We start from the raw sequence: 27,961 nt of genomic DNA, 5'->3' as shown, positions 1-27,961 counted from the left end.
TGGATATTGTTTCCAGAATACGCGAAAAACACCGAGGATAAAACATTTTTGTTAATTTTTTATTATTAAATGCAAAAGAAAAACTAATAAAATCGCAAACATATTTGTATAAACTAATTAAAGTAATCTAAAATATAAAAGAAGCAATTTTTAACAATAATAACACTACAATAGATTTCTCTCCCAAGACGCTATAAAAAATTGTATTCACAAAAAATAAAATCGGAGAGTAAAATACAAAATTTTGGACAAATTGGTGTATAATAAATAAAATATATGAAATATTTTGTAAATTTGCGGCACAAATTTTCAATAATATATTTGGATTACTAATAATCTTGTGCAAAAAGTAACAAAAATAAACAAAGACGTTTCGCTTTCACACAACAATTTGCGTACCCCAACGAGACACAAAAATATGAAATGGGTAAGAATTCATTCGATTATTTTATATTGCATCCATCATAGATTGCATATAAGTAATGGATAACTTAATTTATATGAAGGAAACATAATTTTGGAATAACAAAATACATTTTAGTGTAAAATAAGTGCACATCTATTGAATCTCAAATTCTATAGTATTTCATAAAAAAGTAAATGCATAAATCAATATTTTTATAGAAGTGTTGCAACAACATACTGCAGTAGAAGATAGTGTTTTGTTATAGTAATTATTTCTATACCCATCAATCAAGAGTCGATTTTGTTTAATATTTGCGTAATATGTTCATCAAATGTCCTTGGTTTTTAGAAAAAGAAAAATTTTAATAACAATAGAGGGTAGAAATTGGAAAATATTTGTGTTTGGGTGACACCTATATAATGAAACGGCTTAATTTGAAGATTGGAGATTATATTTAATCTACGAATGTTTTATTTTATTTGACAAGATTATTTTATTTTCTAGTTTAAGCGTCCAATATTGATGGATTAATCTGCAAAAAATCGAAAGTTAAAACAGCTGATGAAAAATAATTGTTTAGTTAAACATCAAAAAAACAGTGGAATAAATCTAGATTATGGCCGACAAGGAAAATACAAAGCATACCAAATTATTAACACATTCGGTCCCTATCCGGATTTCCAATTTTTGTTCCGACATTTTTAAAAATCAATTTTATTTAAAAAAAAAATACCATTAAATTCCAGCCAAGATTTATACAATAGCTTTAATTTAATATAACCCTCAAAACTTTTAAAATATTGATTTGATTGGCAGTGGAATGAGGCGTCGCATAAAATGTTTTATTGATTGACTGCCTACGTCCGAATTAAATTGTTTTCAACTCTATGGTATGTCGAAAACAGCCTTCACAAAGTTTTCTTGATAGACGCCTTCGGCCGATCGGAATGCTATGTCTAACAGACGATTCGCATAAAATATTTTTTTTATTGTCGTCCTATGGCCGCGCGAAAGGTTTTTAAACTCTGTGGTATGTCAGACACCGGCTTCGAATAAAATAGTTTTCTTTAATGAACCATAACTCGGGAATAAAAAAGTAAATATGGCCGTATGATACAATAAATGAAAGCCTGATGAATTCTTGTGAATAAAATGATTATAAATAATACATACGTTTAATCTGGAATAAAAAAGCTTTTTAAATTTTGGACCTAATGGGTTCAAAAATTGTATAATTTATATCTGATGTAAAAGGTATTTTAAAAATAGCTTTTACATCATATATATTGACCAAATTGGATAAAAATATTCGAATTTTGGAGATCCATATCTAGGGAAATATGAACTGGCGACAAAAACAAAATATATCTTCATGTTCAGCATAAAATGATGTAGTTCTGGTAAATTTGGTAAATAGAGCTTAACCAAAACTGATTATTCAAATGCTATTATTTGAATAGATTTTTGTTTTAATTTGATTTTTCGGAATTTCTATAATGTTTTTTCTTAAAACACATAGCCATCTATAAATTTATTCTTCCTATTCGAATGATCATAAATTACTCACTGTTTTGATCACAAAATGTGACATTTTATCTGCATGTTTTATCAACCATCTGCTTTCCCTGATAAAGGCGTTATTAGGCGACCTTAGTTCCTTCACAGATAACCCGGAGATGGTACTAAAGGATCGCTCACCTAAAAGCCTGGCACGTAGATTACCCAGAGCCGGGCAGTTACAGAAGAAGTGTAGGATGCTTTCTTCCTCATTCCGACAACTTCTACAGAAGTCGTTATAAGGTAGCCCAAGTCTTGCGGCATGAGTACCGAAAGTGCAATGCCCGGTATTCATCGCCACCATGTTGCTGAGTCGCATTCAAAGTGGATTAACGTTATATTATTTTTAGATTAACCTTTTGACGAAGGCAAGTGTTCAGGGCAAAATATATTTTTCAATGAATTCAGAAAATAAAGATCTAATACAGGTCTTATATACAGTATTGGCCATAACTAAAGCAGCCCCTCAATGAATTTTTTCATATCATAATTTTTTTTATAAAAACGGCTTATTTGGGATGTATTTTGTATATATTTTATTAACTAATATTGTTAATGTTCATTTAATATTCATCTAGTAAAAGATAATTTTATTAAAAATTAATTTAAAATGATAAATCATATAAAAACTCAAAACGCAACGGACACCCCTTATAAGATGTTTAAAAATTTGACTCGGTACTGTAAAATTTAAGTTTTATACAGTTTATTGTTAAAAAACCAATGATAAGGAACAAGTACTCCAGTGAATTTAAAATTAAAGTTATTGATGACTGGAAGACGGGCTGATCACTACATGAATTGAGTAAAAAATATTCAATTAACAGATCAGTTATTTTCAGGCTCGTTTCACCGGTGCATTCTGCAGGTCGTTCGCATAAAACCACACGATATGATGATGCCTTGATCAAAAGAGCAATACAAAAAGATTGTAGAGCATCCGCTAGTCAAGTGAGAACAAGTTAAAGATTAAGCGTTAGCGAAAGAACAATCGGTAGAAGAGTAGTAGAAGTCCGTTTATTCAGCTGACGACCAGCAAAAAAAACATTTCCATCAGCTAAGAACAAGAAAGCTACACTGAAGTTTACCAAAGCCAGCATCGACTGGAGTGTCCGTTTCATTTTCTACCTTAAAGTATTTTTTGATTTTAAGTTACCTTTTATGGAAAGGTTAACTTTGGAAGTATTTGTTTATCAATAATAAACATATTAACAAATGAAAATAATACATAATAGATATTTAAAACTTTGTTTTTTTTTAAAAAAATACCATATGAAAAAAATGCACTGAGGGGGTGCTTTAGTTATGGCCAATACTGTATATGCTCACAAGGATTTTTTCCTATTAATAGTTTTTCAGAATCGAAGACTGATGGTGACAAATTTTTTCTTAATTTCTTTTGGTTTAGAAATGTTGTCGGTTATTGGCACGTAACGGATATGTTCTAATAAGTAATTTAAATTGAATAATCTATAATGGATTCGACCTAAAAACTTGCATTCGGTCGGATACTATTAACTTGCCATTTGCAATTAATCCAAAAACTTCTAGAAATTACTCTGTTAAAATTTGTCCACCAGAAAACAGAATATGTCAGTGGTCAACCTGAATATACCATGAGTTAGTGCTTTAGATATGTTCTAACATTTGTGTTAAAGTAATTTTATATGTAAAAACAAATAAAGGTTACATTGGTATCATACGAGCAAAAAAGAAAAGTTATTTAAAAAACATCTCAACCGCAAAATATATCCAAGCAAAACTTTAAAGAATTTACTACAAGTATTTGTAAATTCTATATAATTGCAGTCCATATAACTTACTCACACTACACAGTTGTAGCTTTTAAATTAATTTCTCTTCATCTATATTTATTTTTTATCTTGCAGGCATTTATTACGCCGAGTTGCAACAATTTATTGATTCAAGCAAAGCAAAAACCACACAAGAGTTTAAAAAATATTGAAAATTATTAGAAACATTAAACATTTTAAAGACTATTTTTTTTATTAATTTCCAAAATTTATCTCACAGTCTCTGCTCATTTGTATAAACAATACAGCAAATTTATAAACAGTAAACATATTAAAAAAAAAATCTTAATTTTACTATTAAAACGATCGACATTTATTGAAAAGAAACAAACAAACAAAAAAATAAAGTAAATTAAAAATAACACATTTGTGTGTGATTGCGAAATAATTTCGACATTGCGATTATTTCAAGAAATCGTGGCTGAAACATCGACAAAGCCAACAACAATTGATGTAAGTAGAAAACAACCATATACAATATTCATTTTGAATTTTTGATAATTGTTTTCTTTTAAGTTCAATCATTTCAGTTTCATTTTAATTTTCCCTAATTTTGTTTATTTTTTTTGTTTTTATTATTTGTTTGTTTTTGTTTAAATCATTTTAATTTTTTTTTTTAATAAAAAACACCAAAATTTTAGTTATGTCTTTGCTGCGTTGCAAATAATTGGAACAACTTTACATATATTTTTCTGTAAACTAATAAATGTAATAAAATGTATTCAAATTCTTAAACATCCTTGTATATTGTTAGAGCAATATATAAATGTTTTTTTTTTAATTCTTGATTTTAATCAGGCATTAATAGAAAACTTAACTTACTTATGGTTAATTATGGAAAGCTTTTATTATGAAAACTTCAAAAGAAATTATATGCATATTAAAGGATTGGATATTTATATAACGCATATAAAAATGTATATATGTATTTTGAAGAGCTTATTTCCTTTTTTGGGCTTTACAAACATCAGCACTAACGCAAAAATTTATCACTATGGTGGTGTAGGGCATAATAATGAAAAACTAATATAATACTGCATATAATGAAAAACTGAAAATGTTTTTTTGATAAATGTTTGTCATTCCGCAATGGTAGAACCGTTGTTATGGATCAAATGCAAAATGGTATTAACATAGCCCTCATATATACCTAGTCGACTTCTTAAAATCACTTAAATTCTAGATAAACTGTTAAAATTTATATAGAAATTGTCGTACCAAATTTTATGAAGAGCTGTTCATAATTGCCATAGGTCCAATATCTTACAAATATCAATTTCGAACCAAAATTTTGCTCAGATAAGTAATAGGTATGCAAAAATAAAACTGCTGGATTTTGTGTATATCGGTCCACTTCCAAAAATCATTTAAATAGCATAAATGTCTTATAAATATCATAATAAGTTTTATAAAGATTGGCCCATAATTGGTCATGTAAGGACCACTATATCGAACCAAAATATTATAGAATCAGTTGCATTCAAAAATCATACTATTGATTTTTGTGACGATCAGCCCATAATTTGCTATAGCTCCCATCCCAAATTGTATGACAATCGATATTGAATATATTTGTTTTAATTTAACATGTTTCATTCTATGCAAAACGAATAGTTTGCGTTCATATTTTCCCATACAATTTTCAGTAAAATCAAAAACAAGGTTTTCTTAAAAACTCTTAAAAATAAATGAATTTATGATATCCTGGAATTTATTTAGATGATGAAATTGTATGTTCCAGATACGACAGCCGTAATGGGAAAATATAATGGAGAAATATTGTTAGTATCACAATCAGAAACTCAGAAATTAATATTGAAAGTGGTGGTGAATGTGATATTGAAAATGTTTTCGACAGTGACATTGACGAAATAAACGAAATAAAAAGAACGTGGTGACTTTAGACGACACTGCTTTAAGTGAGACTTGACTAAGAAAAAATCATTATTTAATCAAATTTAAACTATTCGAATAATTTAATTAATTTAAAACATGATCGAATTATTCTAACAATCTGAAATCTCTTACTCGAATTATTCATCTTATTCGAACAAAAGAAAAATCGTATAATTTGATTACCCTAATATTCACCCTTTACTCCGCCTAAACTTAATTTAATCCGTCAGTATTTTCACAGTTGTAAGAATTGTTAATATCTAAAGTAACATTCATGACTATAAAACTAATAAAGCCCCACTTTAATACAACATGTTGGTAAAAAACTATCTTTAATTAGCTTAAATAATCGAGTTAACTAACTTGGAGATGTGAATTAGAAAAAACAGTTACAAAATTTGCTACATCCTTCAAATCGTAACCTAATATAGAAATTTCGAAATGACAATGATTATGATGATTTCATTATGTCCAGCCGTTTTCTGTTTTCCTGTTTAAATACTATGAATTAATAGAAAGTGAAAAAAGTTATGCTTAATTTTAAATAGTTTAAAAGGCTTTTTAAAAAGCTTTTTGATTTTGCTTCATTTACCTTTAGTTTGTATAGATCCTGCTGGAATTTTATATAAGGGGATTATTATGAATTCCTCCCAGCAGGAACAAAAGAGGTTTCCACTTATAGAAGATGAAGTCCAATATTAAGATATAACATGAAATGATCCATTATTTGGTGCTTGTTTCGTTTGCCGTAGTTTCTAGGTGTTACATTTCGATTGGGTTAGAATTAGAAGTGCTGTGTGTACACGAGAGCTATAAGCATATGTCGCTGCACCATAGGGCAATGACAAAGGATATTTCTATTGCCTCTGTTTCCTCGACATTCTCACGTATCCTACAAAAATCACGTAGCACTTACTAGACAATGACCGGTAATTGAACCAACTAATATACTCAGGTTAACCTAGTCTAACTCTAACATTAACTTGGAACATGTAAGTCCAGTTTGAAATATACGGCCCTTGACCTTGAATATCTCCCCATAAAAATGACAGATCGGTACAATGCCCTGTCGTGCAAGTTCATCTGCAATCACATTGCCATGTACGTCGCAGTGCCCGGAACATCCCTACACAATGAAAACCCCGGATCCTGTGTTCACTTCCAATTGTGAACCTTCCGTAAATACCGCACACCCCTCAAACAGTCAGTCGGATTCAGCAAATATTCCTTTTCAGGGAACGTAATCATGGTTATACTAACAAAATCGAGTGCCAGGACAATGTAGTCCGTCAATTCAAATCTAATTTTAGTATGACGTCGCTATGGTTTAACTAATATTTATTTAGACTCATACAGTCTAAATATGTTGCTTACAGCCACCCGCCACATATTTACTCTTCAATGGGCAGTAGGTTAAGGATGTTATTCAAGGTCGCCTGAGGTGTTCTGCTGCTAGCATCTGCAAATGTACCCCATCAAAGCTTCCCACCAGATAGTACAGGTCTAACAACCGATGTGTAAATGCAGTTTACTATATTCGGTCGCAAGCTCCAATTCTTTCCTATGGAGGTCTCGAGTGCCTTCAAAATAAAGCACGATAGGCTCTCAACCCCTTCGGCGTAGAATCTAATAATGTGATTACCTTATCCCTAGTGACTATACCCTATGATGTGTCAATCATAAGTCCTGGAACCGTTGACGGTGTGTCAATCTGGTCCTACGTCCGTTTGAATATAAGTTCGTTAACATGCCTTCTTACATTTGACCTTTGATCCCTATGTCCCCTAGTCCACAACTCTACTGGCAGAACTGGATACATTATAGTTATTACACCGTTCCCCTTTCCTCTATACTTAAAGCCTCAAGGTGTCAATATCTCTAGTGTCAATGAGATGTCTTCACCATGTCTCTTGGACCAGATTGACCATCATGATGTTTTACTGCGTGAATCGAGTTATCGCAGTTAGACCTATGCAGTTAAACTTCAGTTCTCCAGAAAGTAATCGAGGATGTAATGGTTAGGATGACTTGGCAGATGACATGCCAACAATAACTGTCTTGTCAACAACACATTATTTTGTCTGACTGACAGCAACCTGATATCCTCATGTAGATGAGAATTTTGCCATTGGGTGTCGTTAGGGAATTACATTTGACATTTTCAATGTATTTTGTGACCGATTATGGCCTATAATAGGCTAGGTTGTGATGAAATAAATAAATTACTGGAGCTGCGTAATTGAGAAGAGAGCGACCAATTGTATTGTATGTCGTGTCTTTATCCATTTGTTCCTATTTCTGACCTTTTGGTGCGATAGAGTCTGTAGAATATTACCTTCGGCTGAGATGTTGATCGCTCACCTTTATTTCCTTGGTCCAAGAGGTGAAAAGGGGCACCGAGGATTTTGATGCAGAATAACTCAGATTCGTTCCTGGAAAAAGTCGTTATGGTGCCCAAATATTGAGATATTTCGGCACTTATGTTGTTGATGTTGATACCTGATGAGAATATGGTATAATTATCTGTATACGACACCATAGAAACATGTGGAGGATACCTTGCATGATATAGGTTGACGATTAAGGGGGAAAGTACTCCTCCTCGAGAGTTGCAGCAGTTGCGTAAGATATTCCAGGGCCATCCGGGCCTAAAACTTTCGATGGTTTTTTTCCTTAGAGATAATGTTCTCGACTTCACGGAAGGTGAAGTATTATAGCTCTTTTAGTCCGGTTTTGCGTAACTGCGTGTTCAATAAATTGTCTGCAGCATTGTTAAGGCTGTTAAACGCAATAGTAGCGATGTTTTTGTTCCGTGTGGGTTTAACAATTTTTGTTCACCTTGCGTCTTAAGGTCTATTTTTCTAAAATTTGATTCACTCCTTCAACATGTGGAGGCGGCAAGTGATGGAAGGAATCATTAAATGCAGGGAAGTCCTCGTTAACTCAAAATATTATGAATCAGATTTATAAAAGCACAGAATCAAAGCATTTCCAAATACGTTCTCGCTCAACTCAGCGACAGCTGAATCAACCGGAGCTCTTACAAACTAAAAAAAATACTTCATAAAAATCTACGAAATCCCAGCATTGAGCTGTAAATTTGGTTGTTAAATTAAGAATTCTTGTATTGGCTGTCAGTCCCGCAACATTGTACATTTCATTCTTAAAAGACATAGAAAACAAGCTAATGAAATGCTGTGCAGTTCTTAACACAAAGCAAAATTAAATTGCTCAACATACCACCGCTAAAATGTTAAAAATACAACAATTTCAAATGTTAATTATAAACATAAATTTATTTATTTTTATTTGTTTCCCCTTCCTTCCTCATTTTTAAATGTATTAATTTTTTAACCATAAACACCAAACACCCTAAAACCACTCATAAGTTCCAAAGTAAATTAAAAAAAATTTTAAAGTTTTCACAAATATTCCAGCCAATGCCTTCTGCAGTAAGTGGTTCCGGTGGTCACGGCTCGGCCGGTCACAATTCGAACATACCGAGTAACGAGGAGTGTGGCATTCGTGATGTCTGGAAACATAATTTGGAAGAAGAATTCCGTACCATACGTAAAGTTGTCCAAAAATACCACTATGTGGCCATGGATACGGAATTTCCCGGTGTAGTCGCACGTCCCGTGGGTGAATTTCGTTCGACTGCCGATTATCACTATCAGCTTTTGCGTTGCAATGTGGACTTGTTGCGTATCATACAATTGGGTTTAACATTTATGGACGATGAGGGTAAAACACCACCCGGCTATAGTACTTGGCAATTTAATTTTAAATTCAATTTGAGGTAAGTTGTTGCTGCTATTGATTGATTGATTGATTGATTGACTTTGTTTTTAACAATAACTTTTTTTCTTCTTATGTGCAAATAGTGAAGACATGTATGCCCAAGACTCAATTGATTTGCTGACAAATTCGGGCATACAATTTAGAAAACACGAAGATGATGGCATTGATCCTTTAGATTTTGCCGAACTTTTAATGTCATCTGGCATTGTTTTGATGGATAATATAAAATGGCTTTGCTTTCATTCTGGCTACGATTTTGGTTATTTGCTTAAGCTTTTGACCGATCAAAATCTGCCAGCTGATGAGAGTGAATTTTTTGATTTGCTGCACATTTATTTCCCCAATATATATGACATTAAATATTTAATGAAATCATGCAAAAATCTAAAGGGTGGCCTTCAAGAGGTTGCTGATCAATTGGAGTTACGTCGTGTGGGTCCCCAACATCAGGCTGGTTCCGATGCCCTGTTAACCGGCATGGCATTCTTCAAAATGCGTGAGGTACTGAATGATAATAATATTAATATAGAACCCACATCTACATTTCTAGATTATGCTGTTGAGTTTAACAACAATAACATTTAATGATCAAAATGAACGAAAAGACCAAAAACAAATCATTTCATCATGTATAGAGTTGTTCTAAACTCACTAGTCAGTCATTTAACAAATCATATGAAATATGTACTTACTTAATAACTAACAAACGTTGTAATTAACAATAATTGTTTACTCTAACTAACATGATACTTACTCCTTTCCATTCGCTTCTTAGTTTTTAAGGACATTCGTTTACTCTCTCTCTCTTTATACTATATTTTTGCTACAAATATCATATATTTGAAATATTTCAATATTATTGAAATGAATGAAAACGTTTAAGATCAATTTGGACTGGCTCTAATTATACTTAAATCAATTGTTTATTTTTATTAACAATTTTCGTTTAATGGATTCTCGTATATTTGAATGAGATTGTGACAGGCTCCAGTTTTAAATTAATTGAATTGTTTGACTTGAATCTTTTTTGACATTAATTTATTACATACATGCATAGTACTATGATTTGGCAACAAAAATATTTGGACTTTAATTAAGACCCACTTAAATAAATTATTTGGGTAAAAAAAATACTCAACAGTTTTTTATGAATTCGTCGAATATATTTTTCATTAATACTTTCTATTAATATTACTGCCACTAAAACTGAATTATTTTTCTGAATATACTTAAAAAACAAAATCTCAAAACGATCTCTCCTACCTCAAGGCTTAGTCTTAACAAAACAAGAAAACTCATTTTCTTTTATTTAACTTAACTGAATTTTAACTATTATTTAACTTTAGTTTTTAAGTTGTTGTTGTTTTTAAAACGAAATATTTAAACAAAATGTTAATTTTCATTTTTCACAAATTTGCTTCTATGTATGAATTGTTAATGAAGTTATTTTTTATTGTTTTCTTTCTTTGATTTTTGCTTATTATTTTCTATAAATTGGTTTTGTTATCAAATACAAATTTGAATTAAAAAATTATTTTGTTGATTAAAACAAAGGTTAAAACAAAAATTCATTGGTTTTTCATTTTTTATAATATTTTTTTTTCCAAAATTCTCCCACGCTCAATATGAACTTGTTCATTTTAGCCAATGAAACTTCATTAACACATTCCTTCATATTATGCACTAATTTGTTAAAACATTCTAATAATTTTAGACCAATAGCTAAAAATTTAAATTAATTTAACTGCATTGGTTAAATAGTAATGAACAAGTTCATATTTAGCATGAAACATTTTGAGTGTTCGATAAAATATATATTGAAATTTAGATTCAATTTTGTAAGTATGCGTTGTTACATTACACATTTATTAAAGAAGAAGAAGAAGAACTTGCAAATTAAATAATTCATGGATATCGTTCTATAATTAAATGGATCTATAACATATGCAAACAGTTATTTCTTTGTTTGTTAATTTAGGTATTACTGAAATAATGTAACAATAAACCTATGAAATCTAGAAAATTATCAAATAATTGTTCAAAAAAGTATGTAATTAAAAAATAATACAATTAATTAAATGGGTATAATTTTGTTTACATGAAAAAAAAACAAACAAATTACACAACTGAGACGCTTTTAATCAGAGTATATTTTCATCAACTATAGAGCAACGAATATTAAATGATTTCTGGATACACAAATGTCTTCAAACTGATTTGTAAGCATTCACCTCAGATGATATAAAGATATCTAATGCTCGAAAAATTCAACATGTAAAAAACAATCACAAAATTGTGTTATTTATTATAATAAATTAGAATGTTAAATATCACATTCGCTTTGCCCATTCGTTTCTGACTTTTAAATGCCCTGTATACGATTTCGACATCTTGATAAAATTGTTTTTAGTTTGTGTAATTCGATTCGAAAGAATAGATTTTCAAAAAACACTGTATGTATTAACCATACAATATCGACCGATTTTATTTTCGAAATGTCTATATCTCTCACAGACTTATTGCGGTTTTTGAGTATTTGACATCGTGGAACAGCTTTAGTTCTTAAAGATTTCTTCCGTTATATTGAGATGGCATTTTTACATCTTTCGCGATGAAATGTATTCAAAATTGGAAAGGTCAATACCAAAATAAATCCATTCCCAATATCTAATTATTCATCGTTACATTATTATATATGGAATTAATTCATAACAGACTTCATTCAAGCATTGAATGATTCAATTTTTATTAATTCAAATCTAATAGAAATTGAATTAAAATATTTGTTCTTCATTCAGTTTTGTTTTGCTATTAATCATTTACAAAATGAATTGAAAAAAATGCTTAATTTTTTCATAGTAAAATGGCCATTGGAAAAATGCTACTAAGATCCAATGTTCCTATTAACATATTTGAAAATATTGTAAACATATTGATAAATAGGTAGGTACTTTTCAATGTTAAGTCCTTTATAATTAATTAAGCTATTTACTATTGTTAAGCTGTTTTTACATCAGTTTTTCCCAAGATTGGCTACCGTTACCGCTAAGCTACCGTTACCTCTAAAATACCCTTTCAACTCAACTATCGTTACCACTAAATACATAAATATTTGGCCCTTAAGCTGGCCACATACGGAATGATTTGTTCGCCTGATTTGTGATTGAAAATTTTCAATTACTTGTGATTTTGTGCGCACACAGTCCCATTAACAAGTCGAACACGAACAAATCGCACTCACAAACCACCCGTGTGTGACCAGCTTTAGGGCTTGTCCTTATTACCATTATTCGGTTAAATTTTGTAATGGAAATAAAAATCTAATGGAATTTTAAAGGAGACCAATGTTTCGAATATAATTAATAGAATTGATTTTAATAATTCATTTTTTTAATCTACAGAATTATACAGTGCCGAACTTAAGTATTGGCACAGGATGCTCATTGTACTTTAAGGACTATTTAAAGGCCGTATTGTAGAGATTTTTAATAAAAAAAATTATTTACCAGATAGACTGATGAATTTCGTACAAAATATAAACAACTTTATTTCAACAATTTAATACCACTATTTATTAATAACAAAACTACATAAAAATACTTAATTTCAATGAACAAAATTATTGGCACACTTCATTAAAAGCTTTTTTAGCTTTCATTTATGAAGCAATATTGCAAGTGATTTTTGCTTTATAACTGCCTCGAGTAGCTTAGGCATGAATCCACCAACTTGTTTGTGATATCTGACCCAATACTTTGCCATTCTTCAACTAATGCCTTTTTCACTCGCTTATCTAGCTCTTCCCACAGATGCTCTATTGGGTTGTGATCAGGAGATTGTGGAGGGTGTGGTAGGACATGCGAAATATTCACCCTTATCGTGGTTGGCGTAAACGTCATACGCCTACGACAGTTTTGTACTAGATTAAAGATAAAATGCAAACTTGTTCTTTAATCTAGTATGAAACTGTCGTAGGCGTAAGACGTTTACGCCAACCACGATAAGGGTGATTGTATGAAAGCCACATACGTCCAGTATAGGCCGAATGTTTGAGATCATTGTCATGTTGAAAAGTGAAAGAAAATATTCTTTATATATTTCACTTTGTCCATTATTTCGTCAATGAACACCAGGGGGTTACTCTCTATTGCGATGCGAAAGAAAAATCGTACAATTGGTACCCTTTATTGCGTTTTCGCATCGCACAAAAATTAGTTTAAAATGTTTTTATTTACAAGTTTTGACATTTTATTTTGTCATTCTTCGCTATTGTTTATTTTGTGGTGTCAGTATTGCTTCTTTTTGCGAAAGCGTTTGCGTAGACGATACAGAGTACAAAATTGTATTCTAAACGCATTTATCTTTCGCATCGCAATAGAGAGTAACCCCTCAGCTCTCCAACCCCTGAAGCGGACATACAACAACACACAATTACCTCTCCAGCACCATGTTTTACTATTGAAGCAATATTTTGTTTTTCCAGCTCTTTATTGGTTTTTTTCTATACCGTTTGACGGCCATCAGAGCGAAAAATATTAAATTTGTCTGCATCAGAGAATAGCACTTGGTGCTAAAAATCATGTGGCTTACGTAAATTCCTAAACGGCATATTCTAAACGCTTCTTTTGGTTCACAGATGAAATAAATGGTTTACGCCTAGCAATACGACAACTATAGTTTATCTCCTGGAGCACTTTTCTGGCTATTGCTGCGTGAACTTCATTCCCAAACTCTTCTTTAATCTCTGCAGCAACCTGTGTTGAAGATATTTTTGGACATAACTTGACGTTTTTGATTATATGGCTGTATTTACGCACACTTAAGAATCTAGGACGACCTGTATGTTTAGCACTTTCAAGTGTTGATGTTGCCTTAAAACGTTGCACGATATTAAAATTGGAAAAGGGCTTCTTTCCATAATCTCTACAATCTCAGCATATCAAGGAAAATCGATTTTGCAAGTGATGGATGATCTTGCGCTCAGATTCTGTTGTTTCCTTTTTTTGTTAGCCATTTTCAGCAAAATTGATAATTATTGTGCTCATTTTTTTACAAATTGACATTAACAGTTTTAGAAACGAAAACTGTTAAATAAAAGAAGATAAAATCGCATTTACGAAGAAAAAAAAATTGATAAGATAGATCAAATTTGAAGAATCTGGTTAAGTGTGCCAATAGTTTTGTTCTACGGAATTGTGGAATTTTTCGTCTTTTTATTATTTTTAAATAATATTGCAAAATTGTTGAAATGAAGTTGGTGGTATTTTGTAGGAAATTCATCAATCTATCTGATAAATATATATTTTTATTCAAAATGTCAACAATATGGCCTTTAAATCGACCTTAAAGTACAATGAGCATCCTGTGCCAATAATTAAGTTCGGCACTAAATAAATTTTATTACACAGGTTTTTTGAAAAAAAAAATCAGTTTATTTTTCAACCAATCTCCTTTAAGTTCAATACACTTGGTCCAAAGTTTATCCAATTCTTGTATCCCTTCCAAAAAATAAGATTTGTCGATTTCTTCAAAATAGGCATTTGGTGACCGATGTGTTGTGGTAAATGGTTATGAAACGGCCAAAAAACACGTCCATATTGTGGTTGAACAACGCCAACACGATTGCACAAACGCAATCGATAGTGAGCAAACACTGCAGCCATCTTGCGTAAAGCCACTGAGCCATGTGATATGCCTATGGCTTCAATCTCCGATCGGCCAACACCATATCGTAATTTTTTTCAATTGTTTCGTCATCTTCCTTGCTTGTACGGCCACAACTAAATTCAGTAAACTACTTGTTTGCCATTGAAATTGATGGTGCAGAGTTCCCATAGTATTTATCAAGCTTAGCCTTGTTTTTTTTACCGCAAAAAATAATTCTTCTCCTCAAGTCAAGCGCCTGTCAAACTTATTGACCCACTCTTGTAGCATCACCGAAATAACACCAAAACCGTTACCGAAATAGTCCAAATTAGCCAGCATTGATTTTACCTTATTATTGAGGCTATCTGCTGGTGATATAAGTACTTTATTTCAAAATCTATCCATCTCCCTCTCAAAGGATTCTACATTTTTTAGCGTTATTTAATTAATATTTCAGAGAAATTACTTACAGTCTTTAATGTTCGTCACTTTTTACATCAGAAAATTTTGTTGTCATTTTTGAATATAACTTGATTTGGCTTAAATTTAATTAACGATAATTAATTACCAGTTAAAAGTTACCAGAAATTTAAAAAATAAATAACGGGTAAGTTTAAACAATTATTTTTGTATTATAAAAGATAAACTTTAAAATAAATGTAATTCCAGTCTTGAGCCCAGTTTCTAACAGTTGAATTATAGTTGTAATAAACTTCATATCAAGTGGATTATTTAGTAAAAGGAATAATAATATGACAAATTCACGTTAAAATGCAACCGCTTTAAGGTAGCTGGATATCGTTTTCGTTTAGAAATATCCCAGTAAATTTTTTTTAGGTTTTAGGAAGTTCATAAGGGACGTAAGCGCTGAGAAGCAACAAATAAGCCAACAATTGAAGACATTTTTGTATTAATATAAGCGGAAATAGATGAAAGGCTTACTGTTATCCCTTGCTTCCAAGTGGAAGTTCGCCATATACAAATCTTGCCTTCTGTAAGCAAGTTTCTAAGAGGTATATAGGTAAGCTCCATTTTTTGTTGGGAGGGCTCTGTGAGCGGACCATATCAATGCATGATTGCCAAATTTCAGACTATTCGGGCTTCGATAACTGATTCAAAATTCAGTTATAAATTTTGGCCTAAACAAAAATATAATCATTGCAAGTTAAAAAATAAATTATTTTATTACAATACTGCGTTACACTTTTAGAGGGAATACACAACATCCAAAAATTACCTTCCTTAACATCCATTAGCTTTTTTTATATCATCTTCTGGCGATCATAGCAATCCATAACCTCTAATACGTTGTTTGCAACTTTTCTTATCATCATCATATTTGTCATTGCATTTCTAGGATATTTGCGTGGCATCATTATTTTAGGAATGTGTCTTGAATTATTAACAAAATTTACATTAAACAAATTTTTAAAAAAAAAAATATAATCAAGAACGAGACTTTTTGTTAAATTGGTATTACTATTTAGAGAATACATCCCAAAGCGGACAGAAAACAGCAAGTGTTTATCAAATTAGAGACTTTTTGCTCGATAAAAATAAGACGTCTTGACAATTTTAAAAAATTTGCCCTTTAAAACATAAAGGAATAATCAAACGATATTAAAAATATAGAAACAGCAGCTTCTAATCCGAAATTATGATTTTTTGAAAAGTGATAAGTGTCGAATTGAGCATAGTAAAAATATGTAGTTTCAATTTAAACATGAACACTGTGGAATCCTGTTTTTATGACAAATGTTGAACCATATAAAGAATTTAGAAGGTATGAACCACTATGTGTTATTAAGCATGTTTTTCGCAACATATGTATGTATATGTAAAGCGACGTAGACATTTTGGTGCATAACTTCTAAACTAAAAGAGTGTTCACCTTGAAAATATAGCAGTTGTAAATATTGATTTCCATATACATTTTCTTAGATACTTTCAAAAAAAATTAGTTTCACCTAAATCACCTAAAAATCATATTTCAAAATAAAATATAATCATATAATTTCTAAAAATGTGCATTATACAATTAACCGCTTATGATGTTTTTTAAAATCAATGCAAAATGATTCTAATTTTATTTTTAACTAAATAAATTCCATACAGAAAAGTACGTGAACCAACCTTTGAAATCGATGTCTTCCGATCGGTTTGAAATTTGTAATTCAGACACAATTTATCAACAAGATCGATCAAGAACTCTGTGAGCTAGAGAGGGACAAAACTTGACATTTTGGGCAAACAGGTGTTTTTTCTCATCCACGTAACTTATTGTTCTTAGCAAAATATGTCCCAAATAGTTTAGATAGCAATTTCTTCAATCTTTCGAAAATACAAATTCAAAATGGGACCTTTTTTCAAAAAAGAAAGCTTAGGTCTTTTCCTTGAAGAACTTTTTGGTCGCTTAGTGGGATGCTAGTTTGATATCTATCAAAATAAATGTTTTGTAACTCTAGACCCATTGTAGGCGTTCATATTGTTCAGGTTACGATGATTTTCGTCAAACAACCCGAATGTGAACAAAAGAGCGTAATAGAGCGTAAAAATACACACAATTCATTCAGTTTCTTGATGTTGCACACAAATTAAATGCCTCTTTTTGCCTACCAATGCTCTAGACATTCAATTTTTGACTTTTTTTCAAAATCTAAAACTTTTAGACCGATTGTGTCTGAATTAATCCCCATCAGAAGACATCGATTTCAAAAGTTAATTCACTTGAAATCCCCCATATAAGTACATAAATAGTTTTAATAAATATGTTCGTTTTTGAATGTCAGTATTACACATGAAAATTATGTACATTATAATCCGAATGCTAATGCGAATTTTAAGAAATTAATAAATACCGTTATGACGATAATGTTACTGTTTTGCTTAAATCTTAGAATATTTTACAATAAATATAATTACATTAGCAAATAACAATAATTGCTGTTTTCATATAATTTGGGTTACGTTCAAAAGGCTGCGTTTTCATATTAAGTTATAAAATTTAATACAAAAAAGGGTTAAAAATTATAAAAAAAAAAAATATTTATTATTTGTTGATCAGAAATGTTTGGTATTGAAAATGAGCAAAATCGATCAAGTAAAACCTGAGTTATGAACCAAAGTTGTGCAAAATTTGAGACAACTCCAAAAAATTGATTTTTTTCTAAAACTATTTTTCAATATTACAGATTATACATTGATTGAAATTATGCATACGTTATTCCTATTATAAAGAAACATTTTGTGTTGAAAGTTGTGAAAAATCGGTCCATAATTTTTTCAAATCCAAATTAGCATTACCGTTATATATATCGTCACAAAACACATAAAAATTCAAGGACTTGAAGTTTTGATTTGAAAAGTAAAATATATGTAATTTCCAGTTTGCTTCAAACGAAATTGAACAGTTCTGAAAATCAAATTCACTACAAAAAAAATAATTTGAAAAAGACAGCAAACAAAGTATAAAAAGGCAACAACAACTTCTCTCTCTTCTCACATACAAGTACTAAATATGTGAATTCAACACACTTTGTGAGAAATAGTTAACTTCAAAACTTGTTCATGAAAATTGCAATGAATAAATGGAAAGTTGTGTATGTCGCTTAAACATATTGTTATGAACATATGAACAACCCCAGAATATAAAAAAAAATACAATGAGTAAATTGACAAGTTCAGAGAACACATTTATATTTTTGCAATTAAAAATTTGTTAAGAGCTGTCTTTAAATTTTCAAAATCCAATTTCAATCAAATGAAATTTTATATAAAACGCTTACGAAATGGAGGCTCCTCCAAGTTGGTCACCTCGTGTCTCACATTTAAAAAAATAAATCGCCAAAAATTCACTTGTGATCCGAATGAGCGGAAATTTCAAATATACATAGTCATTGAGAAGATCCATGTGTAGGTTATCTATTTAGTTCAAGAGATATTTAGGTTATTTTTTTTTAATTTTGTTCGATCTTTTTTCGATATGAGGACCTCTAAAATATCAGTTATTTTTGCGATAAAATTCGAACAGGAGAAACGGTAGTTTATACCTTTTTTTTTAAAAAAAAAAGACCCTTACCAAATAATTACAAGCAAATATCAATTCCACCTTGAAAACTGAAAGTGGTTTCATTCCGAAAGAAATTTTCGTTTTACTTTTTCTGAAGCAAAATTCGGTATTAATTCCACTGTCAATCGGAATGGAATTCTGTGACAGGCCTGATCAAACAAATAGTGTTTAATTTTGAATACATATTTAAAATCACTCCGAATAAGACTAAATGATTAATAACAAGTAAGAGAGCTATATTCGGCTGTGCCGAATCTATATTCCCTTCACCAAATTATACTTAAAAATATTTTTTTTAAAAAAAATTAAATTTTTTCGAATTAAAAATTTTTTTTTTCCGATTTTGACCCATTGTAGGTCCAACTTACTATAGCCTTATATATATCGTTGAAATTGACTTTGAAATATCTATCATTGGTCTATATTAATGACTTATTAATCCAGATATAGATAAAAAATTGGCCAAAAATCGAGGTTATCCCGGTTTTTTGCTTATATCTCAGCCATTTATAGACCGATTTTGTCGATTTTAAATAGCAACTGAGCCGGAAGAATTCCCGATATATTGATGTATGAATGAATCATGTATGCAAGTTATTTGGGGGCTACGGAAAGCTGATTTCAACATACAGACGAACATGGCTATAACGACTTCGCTATCTATAACGATCAAACAAATAATTAGAATTATCTGTAAATTAATTCTAATTAAATCACCATTTAATTAATTACAACCATAAATATAACCATGTATAAGATGTCATGAGCAGAGAAACCGGAAATCTAAGTAAAATGGGGTCTCATGCGCATAAAATAAGCTGTAAAAACCGAAAAATATGCTCTTAAAATTTAAAAATATGCTCTAAAAAACAAAATCTATATAATTTTTGAAACCAAACTTATACATATTAAAATATCAATGCAATATCTTTAATAACAAGATATTAAGTTGATTTTTTTAAATTTATATTGCTCATTTTTAATGTAAAATTTAAATCTAATTGTCTAGAAATTTTCGAATGACTATTTTTTTCAATATAACTGGATTTCAAATTCAAACAATAACATTTGTCACATATTGGCAGTCGCTACTGATATTCGTATTTACGTAAAAAGTCCAAATATGGGTTAAAAAAATTCAAAATAGTATGCCATATATATGCATAAAAAACAATAAATGCAAAAATATGCTTTTAAGGGAAAATATGCACTAACAAATCGATTAAAAAATTTCAAATAAAAGCGAAATACGAAGTTTTTCGCGTATTAATTTCACTTTAAATAAATATTAAAAACAACAATAAATATAAAAAAAAATTTTAAAAAATTGTTGGTGTAAACTATTTTTTTAGTAAAAAATATGTAAAAAAAAGCGAGGGGGTTTTCCTTATCTTAACCAGGACTATACCCGATATATTGATGTATCAATCATGTTTGTAAGTTATTTGGTACCACAAATGTAGCAAAATTTATTATGTTTGTCACATATTTTTATACCCTTCACCATGAGTGGCAAGGGTATATATAGAGATGCCAAACGGGGAATACCGTTCCCGAAAATCACGGGGTTTTCGGGATTTATAAACCCCGAAACCCGGGATTTTTTAATTTTAAATCCCGGGATTTTCGGGATTTTCCATATCCCGTTTTTCATAAATAAATAGGGGAAATTGTCATTTTTGTGTGCCTTTTTTATGCATTTTGACATTCTACATGCCCGAATATCGCAAAGTGATGTTCAGCAAAGTTGTTAAGCTCAACTCCTGCTACAACATAGTTAATAAAGGAAAGCGGTATTTTTGGTTTTCCTAGAGTGGGGCTCTGGAAAATCAATTCTTCACATTTTTTTGTAAGTTATCTAACAAAACCCAATTTAAATCCTCTTCAAACGAAATTAATCAGATGGGGAGCTCGAACAAAATGAAAATATTTCGATTGCTCAAAGGCTAAAATATATTATTAATAAATGTAAAAAACCCAAATAACAATAACGAAACCAAGTTGTAACGTAGATTTGCAACTTGCAAAAGAAATATATCACTTTATTTCTGAAGGAACAATATGAATGATGTTTTTCGGCAGCAGCATATGTCGGAAAGAAAATTCGTTCCAGAATGGCAGACGAAACCATAGATGCAATAGTATGATTTTTAGTGTCTAATAAAAATTAATTGCTAAATAAAAACATTCACCCTTATTCTACTTGGCGTCGTCGACATCGTCGTCAATATTGAGTCAAAAAATGGTAGATGTTACGCCGATATCGATAACAATTGGTAACTTTTGACAGAATTTTATACTTTTATAAGTCGGGTTAAAGTACAAAACGCTGTCAAAAGTTACCAATTGTTATCGATATCGGCGTAACATCTACCATTTTTTGACTCAATATTGACGACGATGTCGACGACGCCAAATAGAATAAGGGGGATTACTTTCAATTGTAAAGACATAATTATGTACGTTTCTTTCTTATAATTTTCGGGATTTTAGATTTCTTAGATTTCTTTACCAAATCCCGATTCCCGGGATTTTCAAAAATCAGTCCCGATTAGCATCTCTAGGTATATATAAGTTTGTCATTCCGTTTGTAATTTCTACATTTTTCATTTGCGACCCCACAAAGTATATATATTCTGAATCGTTATAGATAGCGCATATAAAATTTAAAAAAAAACATTTTAAATTTAAAAAACACAACTGGAAAAAAATTTAAATTTTGTTTACATAAAAATATTTAAAATTTTTATTTTAAAATATAATTTGGTGAAGGGTATATAAGATTCGGCACAGCCGAATATAGCTCTCTTACTTGTTTTATTTTAATTGCACACGGTTATTACGAAATTGCCAACTTTTTTATGTATATACATAGTTTAAAAGTGATAAATAAGTGAATAGTAAAACGTAAAATTAAAAAAAAAACTATATTTTTACTATGTTTGCTAAACTATGTTTGCTAAATATGTCAGTAAGTTTTTAACGGATTTAAAAAACCAAAGCTGCGTTTCACTCATGAATAAACAATTTTTTACTAAATTCATACACCAAATTCGGAAAATGACGAAAAAATTAAAAAAATATAAGTTTGCTGGAGAAATACACATAAAGCTACGAAAAAATGTTTTTCCCCATAACTCAAGATTTTGAAAGAGTTTGGCAAATTTCAAAAACGTATTCTTGTTGTACTCGACAACACCTATCAGAAATATAGTTAACTTCCCAGGTATTACTACTTCATTCTTGTTTGGATCACTATGTATTTTTCTCTGTTAGTCTTATAATTTGCCAATATTTAATTTTTATTTTCGTTTACTATATGAAAGTGTTTTTAATTTTAAAAATGTTAAAGCATTATTTAGTCAAATATTTAATTCAACATTTTTTTTAATAAAATTGTGTACTTTTTTTTTAGATGTTCTTTGAGGACAACATTGATAATGCCAAATACTGTGGTCATTTGTATGGTTTGGGTACCTCATTCATAGTCAATGGTGCTAATTTCCACGAGAGCAATGGTGAAAATGCAAATGCAACGTGATTCATAATAAAAATAGAGCGTACGCAAAACATTTTTGCCAGCAATTCAACAACATGAAACGGATCAATATAAAATAATTAACAACGTTAAAAACAGTTAAACAGCAGCACATTAAGAACAAACGTCAAGCAAATATAATAAAAAACATAATAACATAATAACTTAAATGCAAAAAAAGAACAACAACAAAGAAAATTTCAATTTAATAAAATATATCTATCAAAAAACAAACAGCTTCTCAACAATATAGTATGCATGTCTTCAAAACCAATATTTATGTATGTAGAAATAAAAAATGTTAATTAAAAAAAATCAACAAAAAAAATCGTAAAATAAAAAAATATTAAGCAAAAAAAATTGTAAAACCATAAAAAAAAAGTATAATACATATTAAAGTAGTTGGAACAACACCCAAACACAAAAACATCTACACACTTTCTAATTACAGTCTAAATTACAAGAAAATAAAAAATTATAAAATAAATGTGTTTCTTTAATTTTTTTATATAAAAAACCAACAACAACAATTGATTTAATTATTAAGTAAGCAAAGCATTATAATAATTACAACAATAAAATACATATATACTAAAAATACCACAATTATTTTAAATTTATATTAAAAAGAAAATATTTGCCGTTTTATTTACAAAATCTTGACGGGGTGTTTTTTTACAAAGCAATTTCATATTTTCAATTACTTTTTTTGTACGTTTGGCATACAATTCAGTTTCAGTTTCTTTTCTTTTTTATCTTGTTTATATACATATTTCAATTGTTTTACCATTCTCCTGGCATTTTATTATTATACATTGAAGCTATAGCTGGATCTTCAGTTTCGTAAATTATTAAAACTTCTCGAAACTTATCGAGCAGTTGTAACAGTTGGGAACGTCTTAAGTTTTCAAAATACATGATTTCCTCTAAATGATGTTCACTTTTAAAATAACCCGCCTGATATAGTTTGACCATCAATGATAAGTCATCAAGATTTGCTGAGGCTGGTATACGTCGTATGGCGGGTCGATCTGATTCTTCAAAAACTTGTATAAGTTCTTTTATTTTTTCCTCATCTTCTATGGATGCTATACTATCGCAATTATCCGTACTTAAGGATGCTGTCATGCTGGGAAAAAAACGATCAGAAAATCATACAGTCAGTTATATACATACAATGAAGATTTTTTAAATACAAATAAATTCTAGATGTTTTGATTTAGCATAATGATATTATTTTATATTCAAAAGTATCGTAGATGCCAAAATAACAATATTACATAGCTTTAACCATAGAGAATAGACATAGAGCGGAAACTCTCCCGTCAAAGACCTAACTCAGTTGTCAAAAACCTAAGTGGTGAGAATGTATTAGTAGAAAAAACTATGTGAAAACAAAAACAACACTCGTATGTGTGATTAAGTTGAGTAATATTTTTGTTTGAGTTTTTTTCAAGTTTCCGCTCTATGTTTCTCTATGGCTTTAACAGTAATACCTGAAATTCATTAAAAACGTAGGATTTAATTAAGCAAGTTTTAAAATTATTTTATTATTTTAGATTTCGTTAAAAATGTTATATTTGAAAATAGGAAGATATTGTCCAAGTTAGACAAAAATTCATTAATTTATGATTCTATTCCCCAAGAAATTAACGTTTCTTAGACCACTTTAATACGAAATGTAGGACATCGAACAATTTTTTGGAGCACTACAATATTTATGTGCGATCCTTTAACCTACTATATACATTCTGGATCCTTATAGAGACACGTAAATATAAAGCAAAATAAAATCTATTATCTACAACAGAAAATTATGCTATATAATCTTCGATATCTCAGGTATAACCATCTAATCTATAAACATAATCCGAGTAAAATTTTCGTTTTTAAAACTAATTCACATATTTTTGTGTTCTGTAAATCAAATCCACATGATTTACTCGTTTGTCTTTCGAGCGAATAAATCTGTTTCAATGTACAAAATCGTGCGATTTACAGAACATCAGTTTGACAAAATTCGTTTTTGGAAATCGCTCGCTTATAACGAAATCAGCCAGAAGAATTTCCGTATATGTATATTTCTCTATAGTTTCTATATGTAACGCAATCAATAATGTTAATGAAGTTGTTTCCAAGCATTTTGGAAAAAAAACGTACATTGTTTGTTCTTTTTTTTTACCATAGATAAATACACATAGATCGGAAACTCTCCTATCAAAGACCTAACTCAGTTTTCAATAAATTAACTGGTGAGAATGTATTAGTAAAAAACTATGCAAAATCAAAAACTCTCGTATGTGTGATTATTTTGAGTAATTTATTTGTTTGCGTTTATTTCAAGTTTCCACTCTATCAGCCCAATTATGAATAAAAAATTTCGCGAGAGTTTGTTCCCAGGGAGTTTTTTCCATTGAATTTGAATAGGGAAAATGAGAAAAGGGAAAAAAACTCCCGGGGAATTTTTATTCATAATTGGGCTGTATGTGTATTTCTCTATGGTTTTTACTCCAAATAATATTTTTTTTAACTGAGCAACATTGTGAATAAAAAATAAACTGTTTTGAGTCATCGACGAGAGTAAAACTTACCATTTTCTGGTATTTTATTTGTCATTATTTATAAACTTACCTAAAATTTGATTTATGACTTGATGAAGGTTGAGCAGCAATATTATCCGATGTAGTAGAACCACCTCCGGAAAACCTATCTTCCGTTATAGATCGACGACTAGTATGCGGTACGGGTAATGGTTGACTAGACATACTCAACAAGGAACCAGCGCCTCTAAAGTAATATATGCAAGTAAAACTATATTAAAATACATATGTAAATGCATAATAGGTAAATTGGAGTGGCAAGTACAATTTTATAATATTTATGAACATGTTCATATTTTGAATGAAATATTTATTAAAAAATTCATTCTAGATATGAATTTATTTATTTTTTCTGTGTAAGTTCGTATTAAGAAATTATACATTTTCTATTTAAACATTAAAGGTCTTATTGTAATAAATTTTTAAATTTATAAAACAACTTTGGAATGGAAATTTAGTTTTATATGGTTTTTAGCTAAATGACTTGAAATTCATTTATTTTTCTGTTGAATTACAAGACCCAAAATTTAATATGTGTACACTTTTCTATAATTACTGACTTTTTAATTATAATATTCTAAAAAATAAAAAAAAATATATTTTTTTCATACTTTTGTTGTGTATGTTCTGTTCTTTACAGTACTGTACATTAAATTCGACAATACTAAGGGGGGGTTTTAACTGTCTTATACTGATCGCTTAAACCTAGATTATAATGATAAAGCTAAGTTTAACCATAGAACAAATGCCACTCTAATTTACATTCATAGAAATTATAAAATATTAAATTGCAAATAGGAAAATAAAACATACAAATCATCATCACTGACATTACTACTGCGTCCTGGTAATATTATATCATCTTGGCCCAAAATCGAACCAGCTAGATCCATTAGAGAAGCCGATTCCAACTCGCATCCTACATCATCGTCATTGTCTTCATCACTGTCCAAATCGGTCAAATCACTGGGCATAAATTGCACATAAGTATGCAGTTGCATTAGCAAATGATGCTGCAGCATCCACAAAACCATTTGTGCTAGAATACCCTGTCTAGCAGACTGCTGCAGTGGAGTGGTCAAATGACCAATCGAAGTGGGCAATGAGAAATCGGAGATTACTTCAAATAATGACATGCCAGGAAATCGCACCGAGAACTTTTCCACCAAGTGAGATTTCGTGTGAAGGGGAGCGTCCGGTGCAATAACATATACATTTGTTTCACACAACGGATAAATGATGGTAGCTTTGGCCCAATAAACTAAATGGGAGACCAATTTATTAACATGTTCAATGCTAAGATCAGCATCAGATCCCATACTTTGTAAACTCATTAGTGGAGTGTATACTTCAATAAGCTGCAACAGCATTCTGGCTCCAGCTGGTGGAACACAATCTAAAAGTTCAGCAAAATCCACGAGTAGCAACATGCCATGGTATGGTTTTAAGGATTTTAAACAGCGATCGATTGTCTCAGGGTCCACCATGCTGCCTTTTTTGTGAAGCTGATGAGCTTTGGCTGGGAGACAGAAGCTTAAGGTGAGATTTTGATTAATGGTACTATTCAGTAGACCCGTGGTACACAAATCATGGTATATCGATTTTAAAGATTGAGCTAAACTACATCGTTCGGATATCAAATCAAAGGCTTTTTCCAAAGGTTGTTGTTTCGAAGAGACTTCATCATGTGTTCGTGCCATTAACCCGGTCTCTTCTGTCAGATAACCTCCTCTCTGTTCCTCTACTTTTAGTGCTAATCCCAGACGTTTACTTAAGTCATAATAACATTTTACAATGGAATAACTTGCCTGAGCATGTAGAGCAAAGACAATATTGACCAACATTTGTTGAGGCTGCGATTTCTGGGTGTTTTGATTACTTTGTGCTGGTGTCACATTTTGTTGTGTTAACAATTGTGGCTGATTATTTGGTGGAACATTCAAGCTTCCAATTTGTGTTGTAAAATTTTGCCGCTGCTCTTTTCTGGATACCAAGGTGGGATGACTTACAAAACGTACATCATTAACCTTGAGTTCAAATTTCTGATTGCACAATTGTGGTTTCACTGCAAATAGTGGAGCCAAGACTTCATCAGCAAATCCGTATAATTGTCCTGCTTTGGTAACAGCAATATTATTGCCACTATTGGTAGCGGCCGGTTGTAGTAAATCGTCTGAATTTTGCAAAGCAAAACGACTGCGTTTCTTTTGAATCAAATCAATTCCTGTTTTGGAACTGGCACTAACTATACTGCTACTACTATCCACATGTGGAACAATGGGTGGTGGCGGTGGAGTCGGCTGAGCTAATGGTGATTTTTCACCATTTTGCAATTGATATGGGTAACGGTATAACAATCTATCTCCTTTGCTATCCAAATACACCAGAATTATTGCCATCGGATTAACTTCCATTATCGCTAGGAATGTGCATACAAATTAAAAAAATAATCATCAAAGTTCGACAATAACACAAAAGATTTTTTTTATTTAGAGCAGCTGTTTTCTGTTGATAAGTTAAAACAAAGTGTTGGTAAGCGGAAAAAATTGGTAATAAAGAAAAAAATAAACACTTACAGAGTTGTACTGCAAAGGTTAATTTTAATTTCAGTAACAAAAATTGTTTTAAAATAAG

The 27,961-nt window shown here is 30.5% G+C and overlaps 2 protein-coding genes across 2 annotated transcripts; one reads left to right on the top strand and one right to left on the bottom strand.

Moving 5' to 3' along the window:
- Window positions 1-23,325, top strand: Pop2. Its single transcript, XM_065506286.1, has 4 exons — window positions 1-427; window positions 9,093-9,472; window positions 9,558-9,975; window positions 22,605-23,325. Exons 1-4 carry the CDS (start codon window positions 419-421, stop codon window positions 22,728-22,730), a joined length of 933 nt encoding a protein of 310 aa, XP_065362358.1. The 5' UTR covers window positions 1-418; the 3' UTR covers window positions 22,731-23,325.
- On the bottom strand, window positions 23,203-27,837 carry Nprl3 (GATOR complex protein Nprl3). Its single transcript, XM_065506285.1, has 3 exons — window positions 26,141-27,837; window positions 25,359-25,514; window positions 23,203-23,856 (listed from the first exon to the last, which is right to left on the bottom strand). Exons 1-3 carry the CDS (start codon window positions 27,739-27,741, stop codon window positions 23,511-23,513), a joined length of 2,103 nt encoding a protein of 700 aa, XP_065362357.1. The 5' UTR covers window positions 27,742-27,837; the 3' UTR covers window positions 23,203-23,510.
- Between the last annotated feature and the right edge of the window lie 124 nt (window positions 27,838-27,961).

The sequence above is a fragment of the Calliphora vicina genome, chromosome 3, assembly GCF_958450345.1.
Source record: "Calliphora vicina chromosome 3, idCalVici1.1, whole genome shotgun sequence".
Classification (NCBI taxonomy): Eukaryota; Metazoa; Arthropoda; class Insecta; order Diptera; family Calliphoridae; genus Calliphora; species Calliphora vicina.
This window is presented reverse-complemented; position numbering and strand designations above follow the sequence as displayed.